The 24,350-nt window shown below is 55.3% G+C and overlaps 1 protein-coding gene across 1 annotated transcript in view; it reads right to left on the bottom strand.

Moving 5' to 3' along the window:
* adrm1 (ADRM1 26S proteasome ubiquitin receptor) overlaps positions 1–19,371 on the bottom strand; it is a 35,988-nt gene extending 16,617 nt beyond the window's left edge. Inside the window, exon 1 of the mRNA XM_043710637.2 lies at positions 19,083–19,371. Within this exon, the coding sequence (XP_043566572.1) occupies positions 19,083–19,295 (213 nt within the window). The 5' untranslated portion in view covers positions 19,296–19,371. The remainder of the gene's footprint in view (positions 1–19,082) is intronic.
* Between the last annotated feature and the right edge of the window lie 4,979 nt (positions 19,372–24,350).

The following is a 24,350-nucleotide window of genomic DNA, read 5'->3' as shown; positions in this document are numbered from 1 at the left end:
TCAAGTTTTGTCTCATTGATTGAGAAATTTTTCCTGAACACACTTAAATTCCTCCCCATCCAAGTCCAGGGTTAGCTCATTGCATTACAAACCAGCTGTCCAACTAGAGTGATGTCAATGAGAAAGTTGGTAGCCTTACACATCTAAGGAGATGCAGGAAAGCGGTTGACCATGGCGGGGGCCACTTGTTCAGAAGAATTAAGGACATCTGTTCTTATTATCAATGGATCGGTGTAAATAAGGTGATAAAATGTGTTCACTTGTGAACTAAGTGGCAGTACTTCCTTCTGACCTTGGGGGCCTCAGCTCCCTCATCTTGAACTGTTCTGCAAGGTGAATGTCTCATTACCTGTACAAGCTAAGAAAACATGAAGGCTGAAGCTGATATAGTAATAAAGTTGGAAGACATTCATGTGTGAGTGAGAGAAGGGCGAGGGCAGAAGCTGGTGGAAAGATTAACTCTGTGGTCTGATCTGAGTGAACACTAGCTGATCATGGATTGAATGCTTGTATGTTGTTCTTGGAGCTTGAGATCCAGGAATGTTATGAATTTAATTTGTATTCTGGGAATCTTAAGCTGATTTTAGAAAAAAAAGCCATTTTGTAGGACAACGATACTGGGCATGTTAGCTGAGTGAGGTTACCTCATGACCTCTCCCACATAGTTCAGACTAGTCTCTTGTTATGATGTACTAGTAAAAGCAACTGACCAGTTGGCCTGACTTGATCAAAATCTCCCACTTTGATGTGCATGTAGTTTAATCAGTCAAGCGTACTCAAGACATGTGAATGAGTTTCTCTTCCTCTGCATACTTTTGCTTTTTTATTGCTTATCTGATTAAGTACATGTGGTGATTTTGTAATTTTTAATACCAATTTCTGTATAAAGACAGCTTATTTGCAGCAATAAGGGGAGTAGCCTAACAGAACTATTAGGGGTAAGAGCTGGCGCCACTACTCTGCTAATGATTTCGGAACCTTAGCTCAAGCCTGGCTTGTAGGAATTTATGTTACAGCATAACATTGGTTCCATCAGTAAGTAAAAGTAATAATTTAAATTAAACTGTCTGTAAAGAGTTCTATATTCTAGACTGCTGAAGAGAGGCTTAGAGGTAGAGTCCATTAGGGATTCCGAGCCGTCTCGAATACGTACTGTAACACCAACAGCACGGATTCAACACCCACATTGCCTAAGGTTACCATGACAGATTCGGCTTCTCAACCACTCTCTTCACCAGAAGAATGGTAACCTTCAGCTTAAATCACCACCTGTCATCTTTCCATTCTTGAAGGGCTTTTGCCTGAAACGAAGATTTTCCTGCTCCTCAGATGCTGCCTGACCTGCTGTGCCTTTCCAGCACCACTCTAATCTAGACTCTGGTTTCCACCATCTGCAGTCCTCACTTTTTCTTACCTGTCATCTTTCTCTAATCAGAGAGCAGCCCTATAGCCTGATACAACTATGACCACTTTATTCAATTTTATTAAGAAATTCCCTCCATTCCTGGTAGTGTGGATCTGTATTCATTGAAAATCAGAAGAATAGAGGTGATTTTATTGAAACATAGAACATTCCTAGGTGATTTGACATGGTAGACGTGGAAAGGTTGTTTCACCACCCGGGACCGTCTAGGTCCAGAGGTCATAAACTCAGGGATCGCACATTTAAGACAGATAAGGAGGAATTTCTTTTCAGAGGGTAGCAAATCTGTGGAACTTTTAATCGCACAGGGCTGTTAAGGCTGGATCATTAACTACATTCAAAGCTAAAATAGATTTTTAATCAGTAAGGGAATCAAGGACAATAGGAAAAAAAAAGGCAGGAAAGCAAAGTGTCTTTAGATCACTTCCAGAAAGGGTGGAGGTAGCAAAGTCCTTGAACATTTTAAAGGCAAACTCTTGTCAAACAAGGTTATAAGGGTAGGCAGGAATGACAATTTGAGGTTATGACCAGATCAGCCGCGATCTTTTGGATGGTAGAGCAGGCCCAAGAGACTGAATGACCTCACGTTCATATGCTCGGAACCAAAGCAAAACATTAAATGTTCAAAATTCACAGCATATCAGGTAACAAATTTCAAAAAGAAAAATGAATTAAAATTTGAGCTCCTTCAACTTTAAACTGCACAATGACTAAAACCAAATTTGGTCTCCCTCAGCACAGGTAGCATCTATGACAAGAATGTCTAATAGTTAATTAATCCAGTCACCAATACCTTCTGGCCTCCATATGATGCATTTAAGCCTAGTCAACTAAACTTCTCAATAAACTTATGAGCAACTGAACAGGTGTCAAATGTAAAACTGTGAACACCCTGTCCTATGACTTGTATACCTGGCAAAATTGGCAACTTTCCATTAATAGCAAAACCAAGGACATTTGCCATAAGCAATGTCTCCACCCTTAACAAACAAGCAGCATGCATTACAAGTTGTTCCAGTTTTTTTTTTTAAAATGGCCACACACACATAGTAACTTAAAGGGGCAACCAGTGCACAGGAACTTTGGTTAGAAACCACATCCCAACTGAAACTACCACACCACCCCCTGCAAAATCCCATTCTCACCTAAACAATACCCCTCCTTGTCCCAATTCATACACCCCCACTCCTTTATCCTCACTTAGCTATAAAACTAATACTACCTCACCCAAAGCCCCTTCTACAGCCAAGCCACACAATCACCATCTCAAAGAACAAAGAAAATTTGCAGCCAAGGAACAGGCCCTTCAGCCCTCCAAGCCTGAGCAGATCCAAATCTACTGTCGAAACCCATTGCCCAATTTCTAAGCACCTATATCCCTCTGCTCCCCACCTACTCATGCATCTGTCCAGACGCATCTTAAATGAATCTACTGTGCCTGCCTCTACCACTTTCCAGACGCCCACCACCCTCCGTGAAATACTTGCCGCGTGTGTCCTTAAACTTTCCACCTCCCTCCTGCAGAGCCTGACTTCTCGTTATTGAATCCTTCACCCTGGGAAAAAGCTCGTCTCTATCCAGCCTGTCCATACCCTTCATGATTTTGTAAACCTCAATCATGTCCCCCCTCAATCTCCTTTTTCCTCATGAAAACAAACTTAACCTACTCAACCTCTCTTCATAGCTAGCACCTTCCATACCAGATAACATCCTTGTAAACCTTCTCTGCACCCTCTCCAAAGCATCCACATTCTTTGGGTAATGTGGTGACCAGAACTGAACACAGTATTCTAAATGCAGCAGAATTGTAACATGACTTGCCAGCTCTTATACTCAATACCCCATCCAATGTAGGCAAGCATACAATATGCCTTCTTGACCACTCTATCCATGTGCAGTAACCTTCAGGGTACAATGGACCTGCGCTCCCAGATCTCTCTGCTCATCAACTTTTCCCAAGGCTCTTCTGTTCATTACATAATTTGCTCTAGAATTAGTCTCACCTCAATGCATCACCTCACATTTGTCTGGATTAAAATCCATCTGCCACTTTCCCACCCAACTCTCCAGTCTATCTATATCCTCCTGTATTCTTTGACAGTCCCTTATGCTTTCTGCTACTCCACAAATCTTCGTGTCATCTGCAAACCTCCTGATCATACTAACAGTGCCCGCTTCCAAAACATGTATATCTCACACCATCACACAATGGCCAACACAACCACAACTCTAATTTCACAACATGCTCCAAACTCTCACACCAAACACCATACCAAAAATATCCACCAGCTCCTTAACATACTTACTCCAAAAAACTTTTACCATCCAAAAGCTTCCCCCGCACTCATCCTCAGCAACCCCATTCTATACCTACAAAAAACAAATAGCCACACTTCTGGAAAATATTTATTCTTCTCATAGCCCACCCTCCCCCTTCCCCCAGTATTCGAACACCCCCAACCTTCCTCATACAGCACTCCCCTTCCCACCTCAGCTTCCCCCAAACCCTATTGCCCCCCCAACCTTCCTCATACACCAGTCCCCTTCCCCCAAACCCTATTTTCCCCCCCCCAACCTTCCTCATACACCACTCCCCTTCCCCCCAAACCCTATTTTTCCCACCCAACCTTCCTCATACAGCACTCCCCTTCCCCCCCCTCCTCAGCTTCCCACAAACCATATTTTCCCCCTCCACCTTCCTCATACAGCACTCCCCCCTCAGCTCCTATTACCAAACCCCCCCCCCCCCCACCAACCTTCCTCCTACAGCCAGGGAACGATATACCTGTGAGCCTGACCTCGGTGGTGGGCAAGTTGTTGGAGGGAATCCTAAGGGACAAGATGTACATGTGTTTGGAAAGGCAAGGAATGATTAGGGATAGTCAACATGCTTTGTGCGTGGGAAATCATGTCTCACAAACTTGAGTTCTTTGAAGCAGTAACAAAGAGGATTGATGAGGGCAGAGCAGTAGATGTGATCTATACAGACTTCATTAAGGCGTTCAACAAGGGTCCCCATGGGAGACTGATTAGCAAGGTTAGATCTCACGGAATACAGGGAGAACTCGACATTTGGATACAGAACTGGCTCAAAGGTAGAAGACAGAGGGTGGTGGTAGAGCGTTGTTTTGCATACTGGAGGCCTGTGACCAGTGGAGTGCCACAAGGATCGGTGCTGGGTCCACTACTTTTTGTCATTTACATAAATGATTTGGATGCGAGCATAAGAGGTACAGTTAGTAAGTTTGCAGATGACACCAAAATTGGAGGTGTAGTGGACAGCGAAGAGGGTTACCTCAGATTACAACAGGATCTGGACCAGATGGGCCAATGGGCTGAGAAGTGGCAGATGGAGTTTAATTCAGATAAATGAGAGGTACTGCATTTTGGGAAAGCGAACCTTAGCAGGACGTATACACTTAATAGTAAGGTCCTAGAGAGTGTTGCTGAACAAAGAGACCTTGGAGTGCAGGTTCATAGCTCCTTGAAAGTGGAGTCGCAGGTAGATAGGATAGTGAAGGCAGCATTTGGTATGCTTTCCTTTATTGGTCACAATATTGAGTACAGGATTTGGGAGGTCATGTTGCGGCCATACAGGACATAGTTAGGCCACTGTTGGAATATTGCATGCAATTCTGGTGTCCTTCCTATCGGAAAGATGTTGCGAAACTTGAAAGGGTTCAGAAAAGAAGTACGAGGATGTTGCCAGGGTTGGAGGATTTGAGCTATAGGGAGAGGCTGAACAGGCTGGGACTGTTTTCCCTGGAGAGTCAGAGGCCGAGGGGAGACCTTATAGAGGTTTACAAAATTATGAGGGGTATGGATAGGATAAATAGGCAAAGTCTTTTCCCTAGGGTCAAGGAGTCACCATCCCCATCCTCTCCGCCACCGTCCCCTCTCCCTCCCCCTCCCCACCCCACCGCCACCGTCCCCTCTCCCTCCCCCACCCCACCGGCCCCCCTCCCCCCTCCCTCCCCCACCCCCACCGTCCCCCCTCCCTCCCCACCCCCACCGTCCCCCCTCCCTCCCCACCCCCACCGTCCCCCCACCCTCCCCTCCCCCTCAGTCGCCGTGTCCCCCCTCCCCTTCCCCCCATTCGCCGTGTCCCCCCGCCCCCCCCGTCGCCGTCCCCCCGCCCCTCCCCTCCCCTTCCCTCCCCCCCCGTCGCCGTCCCACCCTCCCCCCCCCCCGTCGCCATCCCCCTACCCTCCCCCTCCGTCCTCCCTCACCCTCCCTCCTCCCTCTCCGTCACCCTCCCTCCTCCCCTCCCTCCTCCCTCACCCTCCCTCCTCCGTCACCCTCCCTCCTCCCTCTCCGTCACCCTCCCTCCCCCTTCGTGACCCTCCCACCTCCCCCTCCCTCCCCCGTCACCCACCCACCTCCCCCTCCCTCCTCCCCCCTCCCTCCCCCCGTCCACCCCCCCTACCCCCTCCACCCCCCCGTCACCCTCCCCCCTCCCTCCGCCCCCCTCCCTCCGCCCGCCGCCCCCCTCCCTCCGCCCGCCCGTCGCCATTCCCCCCGTCACCATCCCCCCACCCTCCGTCGCCATTCCCCCGCGTCACCATTCCCCCCCTCCCCGTCACCATTCCCCCGCGTCACCATTCCCCCCCCCCCCGTCACCATTCCACCCCTTCCCTCCCTCCTCAGTCACCCTCCCCTACCCCTCAGTCACCGTCACCATCCCCCCTCCCTCCCCCAAGTCACTATTCCCCCCCCTCCCCGTCACCATTCCCCCCGTCACCATTCCCCCCCTCCCCGTCACCATTCCACCCCCTCCCTCCCCCCTCAGTCACCCTCCCCTACCCCTCAGTCACCGTCACCATCCCCCCTCCCTCCCCCAAGTCACTATTCCCCCCCCCCCAGTCACCATTCCACCCCAGTCACCATATTCCCCCCCTCACTATTACCACCCCCTCACTATTACCCCGTCACCATTCCCCGCCCCCCTTCCGTCACCATTCCGCACCCCCTCCGTCGCCATTCCGCCCCCCCACCGTCACCGTCACTATTCCATCCCCACCCTCCATCACCATTCTCCCCCCGTCACTATTCCACCCCCACCGTCACCATTCCACCCCCCCCCCCCACCGTCACCATTCCACCCCCCCCCTCACCGTCACCGTCACTATTCCATCCCCACCCTCCATCACCATTCTCCCCCACCCTCCGTCACCATTCTCCCTCCGTCACCATTCTCCCCCCGTCACCATTCCACCCCCCCCCCACCGTCACCATTCCACCCCCCCCCTCACCGTCACTATTCCACCCCCCCCCACCGTCACCATTCCACCCCCCCCCACCGTCACCATTCCACCCCCCCCCCCCACCGTCACCATTCCACCCCCCCCCCCACCGTCACCATTCCACCCCCCCCCCACCGTCACCATTCCACCCCCCCCCCACCATCACCATTCCACCCCCCCACCGTCACCGTCACTATTCCATCCCCCACCCTCCGTCACCATTCTCCCCCCGTCACCATTCTCCCCCCGTCACCATTCCACCCCCCCCTCACCGTCACCATTCTCCCCCCGTCACCATTCCACCCCCCCCTCACCGTCACCATTCCACCCCCCCCCCTCACCGTCACCATTCCACCCCCCCCCCTCACCGTCACCATTCCACCCCCCCCCTCACCGTCACCATTCCACCCCGCCCCTCACCGTCACCATTCCACCCCGCCCCTCACCGTCACCATTCCACCCCGTCCCTCACCGTCACCATTCCACCCCGCCCCTCACCGTCACCATTCCACCCCGCCCCTCACCGTCACCATTCCCCCCCGCCCCTCTCCGTCACCATTCCCCCCCGCCCCTCACCGTCACCATTCTCCCCCGCCCCTCACCGTCACCATTCCACCCCCCCCTCACCGTCACCATTCCACCCCCCCCTCACCGTCACCATTCCACCCCCCCCCTCACCGTCACCATTCCACCCCCCCCCTCACCGTCACCATTCCACCCCCCCTCACCGTCACCATTCCACCCCCTCCTCACCGTCACCATTCCACCCCCCCCTCACCATTCCTCCCCCCCTCACCGTCACCATTCCTCTCCCCCCCCCTCTCCGTCACCATTCTCTCCCCCCCCCCTCCGTCACCATTCCCCCCCCATTGTCACTATTCCCCTCAGTCACCATTCCCCCCCCCTCAGTCACCATCCCACCCCCCCCACCCCGGCACTATTTCCCCCCCCCCAGTCACTATTTCCCCACCCGTCACTATTCCCCCCCGCCGTCACTATTCCCCCGCCATCACTATTCCCCCCCATTGTCACCATTTCCACCCCCCCCCCCGTCACCATTCCCCCCCCCGTCACCATTCTCCCCCCCCTCTCCGTCACCATTCTCCCCCTCCCCCTCACCGTCACCATTCCCCCCCCTCACCGTCACCATTCTCCCCCCCTCACCGTCACCATTCTCCCCCCCTCACCGTCACCATTCTCCCCCCCTCACCGTCACCATTCTCCCCCCCTCACCGTCACCATTCTCCCCCCCTCACCGTCACCATTCTCCCCCCCTCACCGTCACCATTCTCCCCCCCGCTCACCGTCACCATTCTCCCCCCCGCTCACCGTCACCATTCTCTCACCCCCCCCCCACTGTCACCATTCTCTCCCCCCCCCCTCACCGTCACCATTCTCTCCCCCCCCCTCACCGTCACCATTCTCTCCCCCCCCCTCACCTTCACCATTCTCTCCCCCCCCTCACCGTCACCATTCTCTCCCCCCCCCTCTCCGTCACCATTCTCTCCCCCCCCCTCTCCGTCACCATTCTCCCCCCCCTCTCCGTCACCATTCTCCCCCCCCCTCCGTCACCATTCCCCCCGCATTGTCATTATTCCCCTCAGTCACCATTCCCCCCCCTCAGTCACCATCCCATTCCCCCCCCTCAGTCACCATCCCACCCCCCCGGCACTATTTCCCCCCCCCCCCTCAGTCACTATTTCCCCACCCGTCACTATTCCCCTGCCATCACTATTCCCCCCCCATTGTCACCATTCTCTCCCCCCCCCCCTCTCCGTCACCATTCTCTCCCCCCCCCCCCCCTCTCCGTCACCATTCTCTCCCCCCCCCCCCTCTCCGTCACCATTCTCCCCTCCCCCCCCCTCCGTCACCATTCTCTCCCCCCCCCTCTCCGTCACCATTCTCTCCCCCCCCCTCTCCGTCACCATTCCCTCCCCCCCCCAGTCACCATTCCCTCCCCCCCCCCAGTCACCATTCCCTCCCCCCCCCCCCCCCAGTCACCATTCTCTCCCCCCCCCCCTCTCCGTCACCATTCCCTCCCCCCCCCCCCCAGTCACCATTCTCTCTCCCCCCCCCCCCCCCCCCCGTCACCATTCCCTTCCCCCACCCAGTCACCATTCCCCCCCCCACCCAGTCAGTCACCATTCCCCCCCCCCACCCCAGTCAGTCACCATTTCCCCCCCCCACCCCAGTCAGTCACCATTTTCCCCCCCCCCACCCCAGTCAGTCACCATTCCCCCCCCCCCACCCCAGTCAGTCACCATTCCCCCCCCCCCCACCCCAGTCAGTCACCATTCCCCCCCATTGTCACCATTTCCCTCCCCCCAGTCACCATTCCCCCCCCTCCCCCCAGTCACCATTCCCCCCCCCCAGTCACCATTCCCCCCCCCCTCAGTCACCATTCCCCCCCCCCCCCCAGTCACCATTCCCCCCCCCCCCCCAGTCACCATTCCCCCCCCCCCCCAGTCACCATTCCCCCCCCCCCCAGTCACCATTCCCCCCCCCCCCCAGTCACCATTCCCCCCCCCCCCCAGTCACCATTCCCCCCCCCCCCCAGTCACCATTCCCCTCCCCCCCCCCAGTCACCATTCCCCTCCCCCCCCCCCAGTCACCATTCCCCCCCCCCCCCCCAGTCACCATTCCCCCCCCCCCCAGTCACCATTCCCCCCCCCCCAGTCACCATTCCCCCTCCCCCCAGTCACCATTCCCCCTCCCCCCAGTCACCATTCCCCCCCCATTGTCACCATTCCCCCCCCCCCAGTCACCATTCCCCCCCCATTGTCACCATTCCCCCCCCCATTGTCACCATTTCCCCCCCCCATTGTCACCATTTCCCCCCCCCATTGTCACCATTCTTCCCCCCACCCAGTCACCATCTCCCCCCCCCCACCCAGTCACCATCTCCCCCCCCCACCCAGTCACCATTCCCCCCCCCACCCAGTCAGTCACCATTCCCTCCCCCACCCAGTCAGTCACCATTCCCTCCCCCACCCAGTCAGTCACCATTCCCTCCCCCCATTGTCACCATTCCCCCCTCCCCCCATTGTCACCATTCCCCCCCCCCCCCAGTCACCATTCCCCCCCCCCCAGTCACCATTCCCCCCCCCCCCCAGTCACCATTCCCCCTCCCCCCAGTCACCATTCCCCCTCCCCCCAGTCACCATTCCCCCCCCATTGTCACCATTCCCCCCCCCATTGTCACCATTTCCCCCCCCCATTGTCACCATTTCCCCCCCCCATTGTCACCATTTCCCCCCCCCATTGTCACCATTCCCCCCCCCCACCCAGTCCCCATTCCCCCCACCCAGTCACCATCTCCCCCCCCCACCCAGTCACCATCTCCCCCCCCCACCCAGTCACCATTCCCCCCCCCACCCAGTCAGTCACCATTCCCCCCCCCATTGTCACCATTCCCCCCCCCCTTGTCACCATTCCCCCCCCCTGTCACCATTCCCCACCCCCTGTCACCATTCCCCCCCCCCCCGTCACCATTCCCCCCCCCCCCCCCGTCACCATTCCCCCTCCCCCCAGTCACCATTCCCCCTCCCCCCAGTCACCATTCCCCCTCCCCCCAGTCACCATTCCCCCTCCCCCCAGTCACCATTCCCCCCCCATTGTCACCATTCCCCCCCCCATTGTCACCATTTCCCCCCCCCATTGTCACCATTTCCCCCCCCCATTGTCACCATTCCCCCCCCCACCCAGTCCCCATTCCCCCCACCCAGTCACCATCTCCCCCCCCCCACCCAGTCACCATCTCCCCCCCCCACCCAGTCACCATTCCCCCCCCCACCCAGTCAGTCACCATTCCCCCCCCCCCTGTCACCATTCCCCCCCCCCTGTCACCATTCCCCCCCCCCCCCCCGTCACCATTCCCCCTCCCCCCAGTCACCATTCCCCCTCCCCCCAGTCACCATTCCCCCCCCCCAGTCACCATTCCCCCCCCCCCCCAGTCACCATTCCCCCTCCCCCCAGTCACCATTCCCCCCCCATTGTCACCATTCCCCCCCCCATTGTCACCATTTCCCCCCCCCATTGTCACCATTTCCCCCCCCCATTGTCACCATCTCCCCCCACCCAGTCACCATCTCCCCCCACCCAGTCACCATCTCCCCCCACCCACCCAGTCACCATCTCCCCCCCCCACCCAGTCACCATTCCCCCCCCCACCCAGTCAGTCACCATTCCCCCCCCCATTGTCACCATTCCCCCCCCCTTGTCACCATTCCCCCCCCCCCCCCCGTCACCATTCCCCCCCCCCCCCCCCGTCACCATTCCCCCCCCCCCCCCGTCACCATTCCCCCCCCCCGTCACCATTCCCCCCCCCCCCCGTCACCATTCCCCCCCCCCCCCGTCACCATTCCCCCTCCCCCCAGTCACCATTCCCCCTCCCCCCAGTCACCATTCCCCCTCCCCCCAGTCACCATTCCCCCTCCCCCCACCCAGTCCCCATTCCCCCCACCCAGTCACCATCTCCCCCCCCCACCCAGTCAGTCACCATTCCCCCTCCCCCCAGTCACCATTCCCCCTCCCCCCACCCAGTCACCATTCCCCCCACCCAGTCACCATTCCCCCCACCCAGTCACCATCTCCCCCCCCCACCCAGTCACCATTCCCCCCCCCACCCAGTCAGTCACCATTCCCCCCCCCATTGTCACCATTCCCCCCCCCCACCCCGTCACCATTCCCCCTCCCCCCAGTCACCATTCCCCCTCCCCCCACCCAGTCCCCATTCCCCCCACCCAGTCACCATCTCCCCCCCCCACCCAGTCAGTCACCAGTCACCATTCCCCCCCCCCCCCAGTCACCATTCCCCCTCCCCCCAGTCACCATTCCCCCTCCCCCCAGTCACCATTCCCCCTCCCCCCACCCAGTCCCCATTCCCCCCACCCAGTCACCATCTCCCCCCCCCCACCCAGTCACCATTCCCCCCCCCACCCAGTCACCATTCCCCCCCCCACCCAGTCAGTCACCATTCCCCCCCCCATTGTCACCATTCCCCCCCCCCCACCCCGTCACCATTCCCCCTCCCCCCAGTCACCATTCCCCCTCCCCCCAGTCACCATTCCCCCTCCCCCCACCCAGTCACCATCTCCCCCCCCACCCAGTCAGTCACCATTCCCCCCCCACCCAGTCAGTCACCATTCCCCCCCCACCCAGTCACCATTCCCCCTCCCCCCAGTCACCATTCCCCCTCCCCCCACCCAGTCCCCATTCCCCCCACCCAGTCAGTCACCATTCCCCCCCCCCCCCCAGTCACCATTCCCCCTCCCCCCAGTCACCATTCCCCCTCCCCCCAGTCACCATTCCCCCTCCCCCCAGTCACCATTCCCCCCCGCATTGTCACCATTCCCCCCCCCATTGTCACCATTCCCCCCCCCATTGTCACCATTCCCCCCCCCACCCAGTCCCCATTCCCCCCACCCAGTCACCATCTCCCCCCCCCACCCAGTCACCATTCCCCCCCCCACCCAGTCAGTCACCATTCCCCCCCCCATTGTCACCATTCCCCCCCCCCCGTCACCATTCCCCCCCCCCCCCCCGTCACCATTCCCCCTCCCCCCAGTCACCATTCCCCCTCCCCCCAGTCACCATTCCCCCTCCCCCCACCCAGTCCCCATTCCCCCCACCCAGTCCCCATCTCCCCCCCCCACCCAGTCCCCATCTCTCCCCCCCCACCCAGTCACCATCTCCCCCCCCCACCGTCACCATTCCCCCCCCCATTGTCACCATTCCCCCCCCCCCCCAGTCACCATTCCCCCTCCCCCCAGTCACCATTCCCCCTCCCCCCAGTCACCATTCCCCCTCCCCCCAGTCACCATTCCCCCTCCCCCCAGTCACCATTCCCCCTCCCCCCAGTCACCATTCCCCCTCCCCCCATTGTCACCATTCCCCCCCCCCATTGTCACCATTCCCCCCCCCCATTGTCACCATTCCCCCCCCCAGTCATTATTCTCCCCCCCATTGTCACCATCCCCCCCCCCATTGTCACCATTCTCCCCCCCCCCCATTGTCACCATTCCCCCCCCCCCCATTGTCACCATTCCCCCCCCCAGTCATTATTCTCCCCCCCATTGTCACCATCCCCCCCCCATTGTCACCATTCCCCCCCCCCATTGTCACCATTCCCCACCCCCATTGTCACCATTCCCTCCCCCCATTGTCACCATTCCCCCCCCATTGTCACCATTCCCCCCCCCATTGTCACCATTCCCCCCCCATTGTCACCATTCCCCCCCCCAGTCATTATTCTCCCCCCCATTGTCACCATCCCCCCCCCATTGTCACCATTCCCCCCCCCCATTGTCACCATTCCCCCCCCCCCATTGTCACCATTCCCCCCCCCCATTGTCACCATTCCCTCCCCCCCCCAGTCATTATTCTCCCCCCCATTGTCACCATTCCCCCCCCCATTGTCACCATTCCCCCACCCCATTGTCACCATTCCCCCCCCCATTGTCACCATTCCCCCCCCCCATTGTCACCATTCCCCCCCCCCATTGTCACCATTCCCCCCCCCCCATTGTCACCATTCCCCCCCCCCCATTGTCACCATTCCCCCCCTCCCCATTGTCACCATTCCCCCCCCAGTCATTATTCTCCCCCCATTGTCACCATTCCCCCCCCCCCATTGTCACCATTCCCCCCCCCCCATTGTCACCATTCCCCCCCCCCCATTGTCACCATTCCCCCCCCCCCATTGTCACCATTCCCCCCCCCCCATTGTCACCATTCCCCCCCCCCCATTGTCACCATTCCCCCCCCCCCATTGTCACCATTCCCCCCCCCCCAGTCACTATTCCCCCCCCCCCAGTCACTATTCCCCCCCCCAGTCATTATTCTCCCCCCCATTGTCACCATTCCCCCCCCATTGTCACCATTCCCCCCCCATTGTCACCATTCTCCGCCCCCCCCATTGTCACCATTTCCCCCCCCCCATTGTCACCATTTCCCCCCCCCCCATTGTCACCATTTCCACCCCCCCATTGTCACCATTCCCCCCCCCCATTGTCACCATTCCCCCCCCCCATTGTCACCATTCCCCCCCCCCATTGTCACCATTCCCCCCCCCATTGTCACTATTCTCCGCCCCCCCCATTGTCACCATTCCCCCCCCATTGTCACTATTCTCCGCCCCCCCCATTGTCACTATTCTCCGCCCCCCCCATTGTCACCATTCCCCCCCCCATTGTCACCATTCCCCCCCCCATTGTCACCATTCCCCCCCCCATTGTCACCATTCCCTCCCCCAGTCACTATTCCCCCCCCCATTGTCACCATTCCCCCCCCAGTCATTATTCTCCCCCCCCCATTGTCACCATTCTCCGCCCCCCCCATTGTCACCATTTCCCCCCCCATTGTCACTATTCTCCACCCCCCCCATTGTCACCATTCCCCCCCCCCATTGTCACCATTCCCCCCCCCATTGTCACCATTCCCCCCCCCGTCACCATTCCCCCCCCCCCGTCACCATTCCCCCCCCCCCGTCACCATTCCCCCCCCCCCGTCACCATTCCCCCCCCCCCCGTCACCATTCCCCCCCCCCCGTCACCATTCCCCCCCCCCCCGTCACCATTCCCCCCCCCCCATTGTCACCATTCCCCCCCCCATTGTCACCATTCCCCCCCCCATTGTCACCATTCCCCCCCCCCCTTGTCACTATTCTCCGCCCCCCCCCATTGTCACCATTCCCCCCCATTGTCACTATTCTCCGCCCCCCCCATAGTCACCATTCCCCCCCCATTGTCACCATTCTCCGCCCCCCCCATTGTCACCATTCTCCGCCCCCCCCATTGTCACCATTCTCCGCCCCCCCCATTGTCACCATTCTCCGCCCCCCCCATTGTCACCATTCTCCGCCCCCCCCATTGTCACCATTCTCCGCCCCCCCCATTGTCACCATTCCCCCCCCCCCCATTGTCACCATTTCCCCCCCCAGGTCACTATTCTCCCCCCCATTGTCACCATTCCCCCCCCATTGTCACTATTCTCCCCCCCATTGTCACCATTCTCCGCCCCCCCCATTGTCACCATTCCCCCCCCATTGTCACTATTCTCCGCCCCCCCCATTGTCACCATTCCCCCCCCATTGTCACTATTCTCCGCCCCCCCCATTGTCACCATTCCCCCCCATTGTCACCATTCCCCCCCATTGTCACCATTCCCCCCCCATTGTCACCATTCCCCCCCCATTGTCACCATTCCCCCCCCATTGTCACCATTCTCCACCCCCCCCATTGTCACCATTCTCCGCCCCCCCCATTGTCACCATTCTCCCCCCCCCCATTGTCACCATTCCCCACACCCATTGTCACCATTCCACCCCCCAGGTCACTATTCTCCCCTCCATTGTCACCATTCCCCCACCATTGTCACTATTCTCCCCCCCATTGTCACTATTCTCCCCCCCATTGTCACCATTCCCCCCCCATTGTCACTATTCTCCCCCCCATTGTCACCATTCCCCCCCCATTGTCACTATTCTCCGCCCCCCCATTGTCACCATTCCCCCCCCATTGTCACTATTCTCCGCCCCCCCCATTGTCACCATTCCCCCCCCATTGTCACTATTCACCGCCCCCCCATTGTCACTATTCTCCGCCCCCCCCATTGTCACCATTCCCCCCCCATTGTCACTATTCTCCGCCCCCCCATTGTCACTATTCTCCGCCCCCCCCCATTGTCACTATTCTCCGCCCCCCCCCATTGTCACTATTCTCCGCCCCCCCCCATTGTCACCATTCTCCGCCCCCCCCCATTGTCACCATTCTCCGCCCCCCCCATTGTCACCATTCTCCGCCCCCCCCATTGTCACCATTCTCCGCCCCCCCCATTGTCACCATTCTCCGCCCCCCCCATTGTCACCATTCTCCGCCCCCCCCATAGTCACCATTCCCCCCCCCATAGTCACCATTCCCCCCCATAGTCACCATTCCCCCCCCATTGTCACTATTCTCCGCCCCCCCCATTGTCACTATTCTCCGCCCCCCCCCATTGTCACTATTCTCCACCCCCCCCATTGTCACTATTCTCCGCCCCCCCCCATTGTCACCATTCCCCCCCCCCATTGTCACCATTCTCCGCCCCCCCATTGTCACCATTCTCCGCCCCCCCCATAGTCACCATTCTCCGCCCCCCCCATAGTCACCATTCTCCACCCCCCCCATAGTCACCATTCCCCCCCCCATAGTCACCATTCCCCCCCCCATAGTCACCATTCCCCCCCCCCATAGTCACCATTCCCCCCCCCCATAGTCACCATTCCCCCCCCCATTGTCACCATTCCCCCCCCCCCCCATTGTCACCATTCCACCCCCCAGGTCACTATTCTCCCCCCCATTGTCACCATTCCCCCCCCATTGTCACCATTCCCCCCCCCATTGTCACCATTCCCCCCCCCATTGTCACCATTCCCCCCCCCATTGTCACCATTCCCCCCCCCATTGTCACCATTCCCCCCCCCATTGTCACCATTCCCCCCCCCATTGTCACCATTCCCCCCCCCATTGTCACCATTCCCCGCCCCCCCATTGTCACCATTCCCCCCCCATTGTCACTATTCTCCACCCCCCCCATTGTCACCATTCCCCCCCCATTGTCACTATTCACCGCCCCCCCATTGTCACTATTCTCCGCCCCCCCATTGTCACCATTCCCCCCCCATTGTCACTATTCTCCACCCCCCCCATTGTCACCATTCTCCGCCCCCCCCATTGTCACCATTCCCCCCCCCCATTGTCACCATTCTCCTCCCCCCCCCATTGTCACCATTCCCCCCCCCCCATTGTCACCATTCCACCCCCCAGGTCACTATTCTCCCCCCCATTGTCACCATTCCCCCCCCATTGTCACCATTCCCCCCCCCATTGTCACCATTCCCCCCCCCATTGTCACCATTCCCCCCCCCATTGTCACCATTCCCCCCCCCATTGTCACCATTCCCCCCCCCATTGTCACCATTCCCCCCCCCATTGTCACCATTCCCCCCCCCATTGTCACCATTCCCCCCCCCATTGTCACCATTCCCCCCCCCATTGTCACCATTCTCCGCCCCCCCATTGTCACCATTCCCCCCCCATTGTCACTATTCTCCACCCCCCCCATTGTCACCATTCCCCCCCCATTGTCACTATTCACCGCCCCCCCATTGTCACTATTCTCCGCCCCCCCATTGTCACCATTCCCCCCCCATTGTCACTATTCTCCACCCCCCCCATTGTCACCATTCTCCGCCCCCCCCATTGTCACCATTCTCCGCCCCCCCCATTGTCACCATTCTCCGCCCCCCCCATTGTCACCATTCTCCGCCCCCCCCATTGTCACCATTCTCCGCCCCCCCCATTGTCACCATTCTCCGCCCCCCCCATTGTCACCATTCTCCGCCCCCCCCATTGTCACCATTCTCCGCCCCCCCCATTGTCACCATTCCCCCCCCCATTGTCACCATTCCCCGCCCCCCCATTGTCACCATTCCCCCCCCATTGTCACCATTCCCCCCCCATTGTCACTATTCTCCACCCCCCCCATTGTCACCATTCCCCCCCCATTGTCACTATTCACCGCCCCCCCATTGTCACCATTCCCCCCCCATTGTCACTATTCTCCACCCCCCCCATTGTCACCATTCTCCGCCCCCCCCATTGTCACCATTCCCCCCCCCCATTGTCACCATTCTCCTCCCCCCCCCATTGTCACCATTCCCCCCCCCCCCCATTGTCACCATTCCACCCCCCAGGTCACTATTCTCCCCCCCATTGTCACCATTCCCCCCCCCATTGTCACCATTCCCCCCCCCATTGTCACCATTCCCCCCCCCATTGTCACCATTCCCCCCCCCATTGTCACCATTCCCCCCCCCATTGTCACCATTCCCCCCCCCATTGTCACCATTCCCCCCCCCATTGTCACCATTCCCCCCCCCATTGTCACTATTCTCCGCCCCCCCATTGTCACCATTCCCCCCCCATTGTCACTATTCTCCACCCCCCCCATTGTCACCATTCCCCCCCCATTGTCACTATTCACCGCCCCCCCATTGTCACTATTCTCCGCCCCCCCATTGTCACCATTCCCCCCCCATTGTCACTATTCTCCACCCCCCCCATTGTCACCATTCTCCGCCCCCCCCATTGTCACCATTCTCCGCCCCCCCCATTGTCACCATTCTCCGCCCCCCCCATTGTCACCATTCTCCGCCCCCCCCCATTGTCACCATTCTCCGCCCCCCCCATTGTCACCATTCTCCGCCCCCCCCATTGTCACCATTCTCCGCCCCCCCCATTGTCACCATTCTCCGCCCCCCCCATTGTCACCATTCTCCGCCCCCCCCATTGTCACCATTCTCCGCCCCCCCCATTGTCACCATTCCCCCCCCCATTGTCACCATTCCCCCCCCCATAGTCACCATTCCCCCCCATAGTCACCATTCCCCCCCATAGTCACCATTCCCCCCCCATTGTCACTATTCTCCGCCCCCCCCCATTGTCACTATTCTCCACCCCCCCCATTGTCACTATTCTCCGCCCCCCCCATTGTCACCATTCCCCCCCCCCATTGTCACCATTCCGCCCCCCCATAGTCACCATTCTCCGCCCCCCCATAGTCACCATTCTCCACCCCCCCCATAGTCACCATTCTCCACCCCCCCCATAGTCACCATTCTCCACCCCCCCCATAGTCACCATTCTCCACCCCCCCCATAGTCACCATTCCCCCCCCCATAGTCACCATTCCCCCCCCCATAGTCACCATTCCCCCCCCCATAGTCACCTTTCACCCCCCCATAGTCACCATTTCCCCCCCCATTGTCACCATTCCCCCCCCCATAGTCACCATTTCCCCCCCCCATTGTCACCATTCCCCCCCCCCCATAGTCACCATTCCCCCCCCCATTGTCACCATTCCCCCCCCCCATAGTCACCATTCCCCCCCCCCATAGTCACCATTCCCCCCCCCATAGTCACCATTCCCCCCCCCATAGTCACCATTCCCCCCCCCCATTGTCACCATTCCCCCCCCCCATAGTCACCATTCCCCCCCCCATAGTCACCATTCCCCCCCCCCCCATAGTCACCATTCCCCCCCCCCATAGTCACCATTCCCCCCCCCCATTGTCACCATTCCCCCCCCCCATAGTCACCATTCCCCCCCCCATAGTCACCATTCCCCCCCCCCCCATAGTCACCATTCCCCCCCCCCATAGTCACCATTCCCCCCCCCCCCATAGTCACCATTCCCCCCCCCCATAGTCACCATTCCCCCCCCCCCCATAGTCACCATTCCCCCCCCCATAGTCACCATTCCCCCCCTCAGTCACTATCCCCCACCACACTCCCCTCCGCTTTTCCAGAACCCCTTCCCTCCCCCACCATCCCGGGAGTTTGAGGGATGGGGGGGGTGCGGCCTTGTTTCCTTACATCCTCCACGGTGCCGGCGGTGCGGTCCTTCCAGCAGAAGTGAATCAGGGAGTCATCGGTCTGCTGGATATAAACCTGCCCCTTGCGCTTGTCCGGAGTCACTGTCGAGCCTTTCAGCGACATCTTGCCGGCTCGGAACTCCACCAGGTATTTACTGGAAGAGCCTCGGCTCCCGGCTACCAGGCTGGGGAACAACGCTCCTGAGGCCGACATGACAGAAAATTACACCAACCGCCTTCTCTCTACCTTTAATTTAGTGTCAACCGACAATCGCCACTAACTGACGGCCGCCGCAACCTAACCTGAAATCCCTCTCCTCTAACCCCATTGGTTCCCCCCGCACCCGCCTGGCGGAGTCTGGCCTTTGAATGGCTAATCTGGCCGTCAATCATTACGACACAAGACTTCCTTTGTCTGGTTTGGTTGAGGCGCAGCTGAGCGGAAGTGCTGTGTCATTGGGCGCTGTTTGCTGCCTCCTATAGCTACAGAGCGGTACTGCACCTCCCTAACAGGTCAACCAAAGCCCCTCCAATGCACTGTACGTGGCCTGGATTCTCATTAGCCATCAGATCAGCTGCTTCGGTCTCAACAAACATATAGTACCATCTGTCTGTACATGTGACAATAAGAAATCAAATCAAATCAACAACAGCCACATAAAGCCTTAAGACACAGGAACCAGACAAATAAACATCACAAAAACTAGTCCATGCCAATGTTTATACTCCACATCAGCTCTACACAGCACATTTACATTGCATTAAGGTTACAGTGGAGGAGGATACAACTGAGGTATTCAAAAGAGTATTGGATAATTTCTTGATCTGAAAGAGTTTGCAGATCAGCAGAGTAAAGTCTGGGAATTGGAGCTAGGAGCTGATCCTCCAGCAAAATAGTATACAAATAATGGACGTTGAATTGCCCTCTTTAATGCAGTGGAGGAGGCGGTGTTGGAATGGGGTGGACAAAGTTAAAAATCACACAACACCAGGTTATAGTCCAACGGGTTTATTTGGAAGCACTAGCTTTCAGAGCGCTGCTCCTTCATCAGGTAGTTATGCAGTGGGACCAATCATCATGACACTACACTTCTGGATCAATGGTGCTGGAAGAGCTGAAGCTCCTCGATGCTGCCTGAATTGCAGTGCTCTTCCAGCACCATTGATCCAGAATCTGGTTTCCAGCATCTGCAGTCATTGTTTTTACCTTGTTGATGACACTACACTTGCTTTGTCAGGTTTGGTTGAGGCACAGTTGAGAGGAAATGCTGTGTCATTGGGTGTTGTTTACTGCCTCCTAAAGCTCCAGAGCAGTATTCAGACACAGAATTTATCGCAAAAGTTTATAGTGTCATGCAACTGAAATGATATAATGAACAAACTTAGATTGTTCTTAAGTTTTTCATCTTTCAGAATGGGTTGTAGGTTTTGGTTCATTAATATGTAAATCCCAGAACTTCTTGAGATAACATGGAACATAGAACATTACAGCACAGTACAAGTCCTTCAGCCCTGAATTTTGCACTGACCTATGAAACCAATCTGAAGCTCATCTAACCTACGCTATTCCATTATCATCTAGGAGAAAGTGAGGACTGCAGATGCTAGAGATCAGAGCTTAAAAATGTGTTGCTGGAAAAGCACAGCAGGTCAGGCAGCATCAAAGGAACAGGAGAATTGACGTTTCGGGCATAAGCTCATTCCTGAAGAAGGGCTTATGCCCGAAATGTCGATTCTCCTGTTCCTTTGATGCTGCGTGACCTGCTGCACTTTTCCAGTATTCCATTATCATACATATATTTATCCTCTGACCATTTAAATGCCCGAGACTCACCCTTACTACTGTCTGAGTAGATAACCTAACTCCCATTATCTATAAACCCTCAATTTAAAACTATGTCCCCTCGTGCTAGCCATCACCATCCAAGGAAAAAGGCTCTAATGTCCACCCTATCTAATCTTCTGATCATCTTGTATGTCTCTATTAAGTCACTTCTCAACCTTCTCTCTAACGAAAACAGCCTCAAGTCCCTCAGCCTTTCCTCATAAGACCTTCCCTCCATACCAGGCAACATCCTGCAAATCACCTCTTTACCCTTTCCAACACTTCCACATCCTTCCTGTAACTTAAGGATTTGCTCAAAAAATGCACAATCTGCAGGCAGTCAATGCAGGCAGTCAATCTATGTAATATTTTGTAAATTCCACTTTGGAAATAGAACCAGTCTGACTTGAGGTTGGGATACAGACAGATTCTAACCTCACACCTTTAATGCATTGTCTGAGCTGAGATGTCAACTTTTTTTAATAAAACCCTAAGTTATCTCAAGAATGTGACATAAAAGAAGTTCTGGAATTTACATATAAATGAACCTAAACCTGCAACCCATCCTAAAAATTGAAAGACTTAACAACAATCTAGGTTTGTTCAATATATCATTTCAGTTGCATGACACTGTAATCTTTGGCAAATCCTTTATTTGCATCCTTTCTGACCATAGCCACTTGCATTTTGACCTGTATTGACGTAGGCAACTGATGGTGTAATTGATCATTCTGTGTTTCTAACAAACTCTTTAACATCATCATGCCCTAAAAATAGTCATGAGACTCCACCTGCATTCAAAAAGGTATGATGCTAAGATTTCTCCTGTCTTCAGTTCATGTTATTTAGTGCATTTAATCAATAAGATATTTTAGCCAATCTGATAAATAAAAAGTTTGGTTCAGTGAACTGATATGAGAAACTATAGGTTGCAAATATGTATAACACTATATAGCTAATAGTCTGAGGTCATCTACTTTGAATCTGAAGAAAACAAATCAAATAATTTTTTACCAGCGAGAGACTGGGAGTGAGAGAGCGGCAAAGTCCCACGTACACAAATCACAAAACTTGTGTACAGATACAAACTGTGATCATAAAAAGCCAAGAGACTTTCACCCTTATCTAAGATTGACATTTAAAAGTGAGAAAATAAGTCTTCTGTGATTTATACAGAGCTATGGTTTGTGTTCAGGAAGGAAGGCATTGGAAGGGGTACAGCAAAGAATCACCATCTAAAAGGGTTAAATTATCAGGACGGATTTCATAATCATGCATTTTTTTATAATGTTGAGGAATAATCTAAATGAGCTGGTTAAAATGATGGAGAATGTTTTGTCGTTGGATGGAGAATGGAAATCAAGAGGACTTTAAGATTAAAACTAGTTCATTTAAGAGTGAAATTAAGAAGTGCATTTTCACACAAAGGTAGTGGAACTCTTGAACTCTGTTCTCTATAAGATGTCACATTTTCAACCTGTGACTGATGTTTCTGTTCGGCAAGGATGTCAAACTATATTAAATCAATGTGAAAAGGTATGAAAGATTTTGAAAAGACTGAATACAGTGTTTTCTCTTGTGGGGAAGAACATAACTAGAAACCATCAAACAAGTTGGTCTCCAAGAAATTCAACGGAAAATTCAGAAACAGCATCTTCATCAAAAGAGTAATAAGAATGTGAGACTTGTTATTGCAAGGAATAGTTGAAGGGAATTGTTTAGATGAAAAAAAGAATATAAAGAGTTTCAAGTGAAGCATAAATACTGGCATGGGTTTTCTGGGCCAAATGCTTGTTTCTATGCCATATATCTTCAGAATAAAATAAGGGGACCAGCATTCCACACAGTACTTCAGACATGGTCTCACCAGGACTTCATATAATTGTAGAATGCTTATTCTGTCCCCTGAAATAAGGGCCAACAATCCACTAAATTTCGTGATTATTAGAAAATATTAAAGGCTAGAGGAAAATCTATTTTTGAAATATTATGTACATGGATGCAATGGTCTGAATTACATTTCAAAAAATTCATTCTTGAGATGTAAGCATTACTGATATTGCTAATGCCTATTTGTCCTTGAGTGGAGATTGCATACTGATCCATTTCAGATAACTGTGAAGCATAGTGATGTGTGTCTCAAGTCACTCAGACTGGATATGGATGATGGTTTTCCTCCCCTGAAGGACATTAGTAAATCAGTTGGGCTTTTAAAACAATCAGATAGCTCTGTGATCATTATTAATGGGACTAGTATTTTATTCCTGATATATTAATGAATTGAATTTAAATTCCTCCAGATGCTGTGGTGAGTTATGAACTCGTGCTCCAGAGTTTTAGATTTAAATAGTTATTACCACAACGTTAATATCCCCTTATGTGTTGAATTTTACAGGCAGCACACAGATGTAGTGATTGTAACAAGGTCAGCCACTGGACCTCATAGAATGTGAGCTCCCTGACTGGGGCTGTTAAACTGTTCCATAGTGAGCCCTAGCTGAGGTTCAGTGTCAGGGATACTAACACTCTGGTGCCTAACTCTGTATGAGGCAATACCATACCTCAATATTTGAACACTGTTCAAATGTAAATAAAGGGTGACTTGGTGATGGGATACCAGCCTCTGTGAAGTTATTTCAACAACAAAGGTAAATAGGGGGAATGGGTCGGAGTGGGTTACTCTTCGGAGGGTCAGTGTGGACTTGTTGGGCCAAATGGCCTGTTTCTACATTGTAGGGAAGCTAATCAAAGTGCAATTAAGCTAATACCTGTAAAAATAATATCTAAAAGTGTAGAATGGGAAGAATGGGGAAGTGATGGCATAAGGTGTTGTTGCTGGATTAGTAATCCAGAGACTGAGATAATGTTCATCATTTCAGGTTTGTATCTCATCATGGTGAGTGTGGAATTTGAATTCAATTTAAATATCTGAGATTAAAAGTCTATTGTGACCACGAAACATTGCAGATTGCTTTAAGCTTTTATCTGGTATTGTAATATTCTTTACAGAACAAAAGTTTTACCTGGTCTGCCATTCCATGTGCCATGTGGGCCAGACATGGCAATGTGGTATCAACTGCTGAAATGCCTCGAATAAAGAAATAAAACCAAACAGACCTGCTGGCATCAAATAATGGACCTTAAACATCAACAGCAAATTCAGCCCTGTGGACCATGCAGGGGCCTTATTATCTGAGACTAGTTAACAGATGAATCAGCAACAGTTGCATATCATCATACTTAAGGAAACATACTTTTACACAATGTCCCAGGCAATGCCATCACTATCCCTGGATTCAGTCCTTTCGCATTGGAAGGACAGACCCAGCAGAGGTGGTAGAACAGTGTGACACATTTGGAAGTGGTTTGCCCTGGAATTCATACATTGACAAGTTTGCAGATGACACAAAGATAGGTGGCAGATAGTGTTGAGGAGGCGGGAGG

Source organism: Chiloscyllium plagiosum, unplaced genomic scaffold (genome assembly GCF_037043375.1).
Source record: "Chiloscyllium plagiosum isolate Xiang-an unplaced genomic scaffold, Cpla_swu_hap1 HiC_scaffold_15, whole genome shotgun sequence".
Lineage (NCBI taxonomy): Eukaryota > Metazoa > Chordata > Chondrichthyes > Orectolobiformes > Hemiscylliidae > Chiloscyllium > Chiloscyllium plagiosum.
The sequence above is the reverse complement of the archived record's forward strand: the minus strand, read 5'-3'. Positions and strand labels throughout refer to the sequence as shown.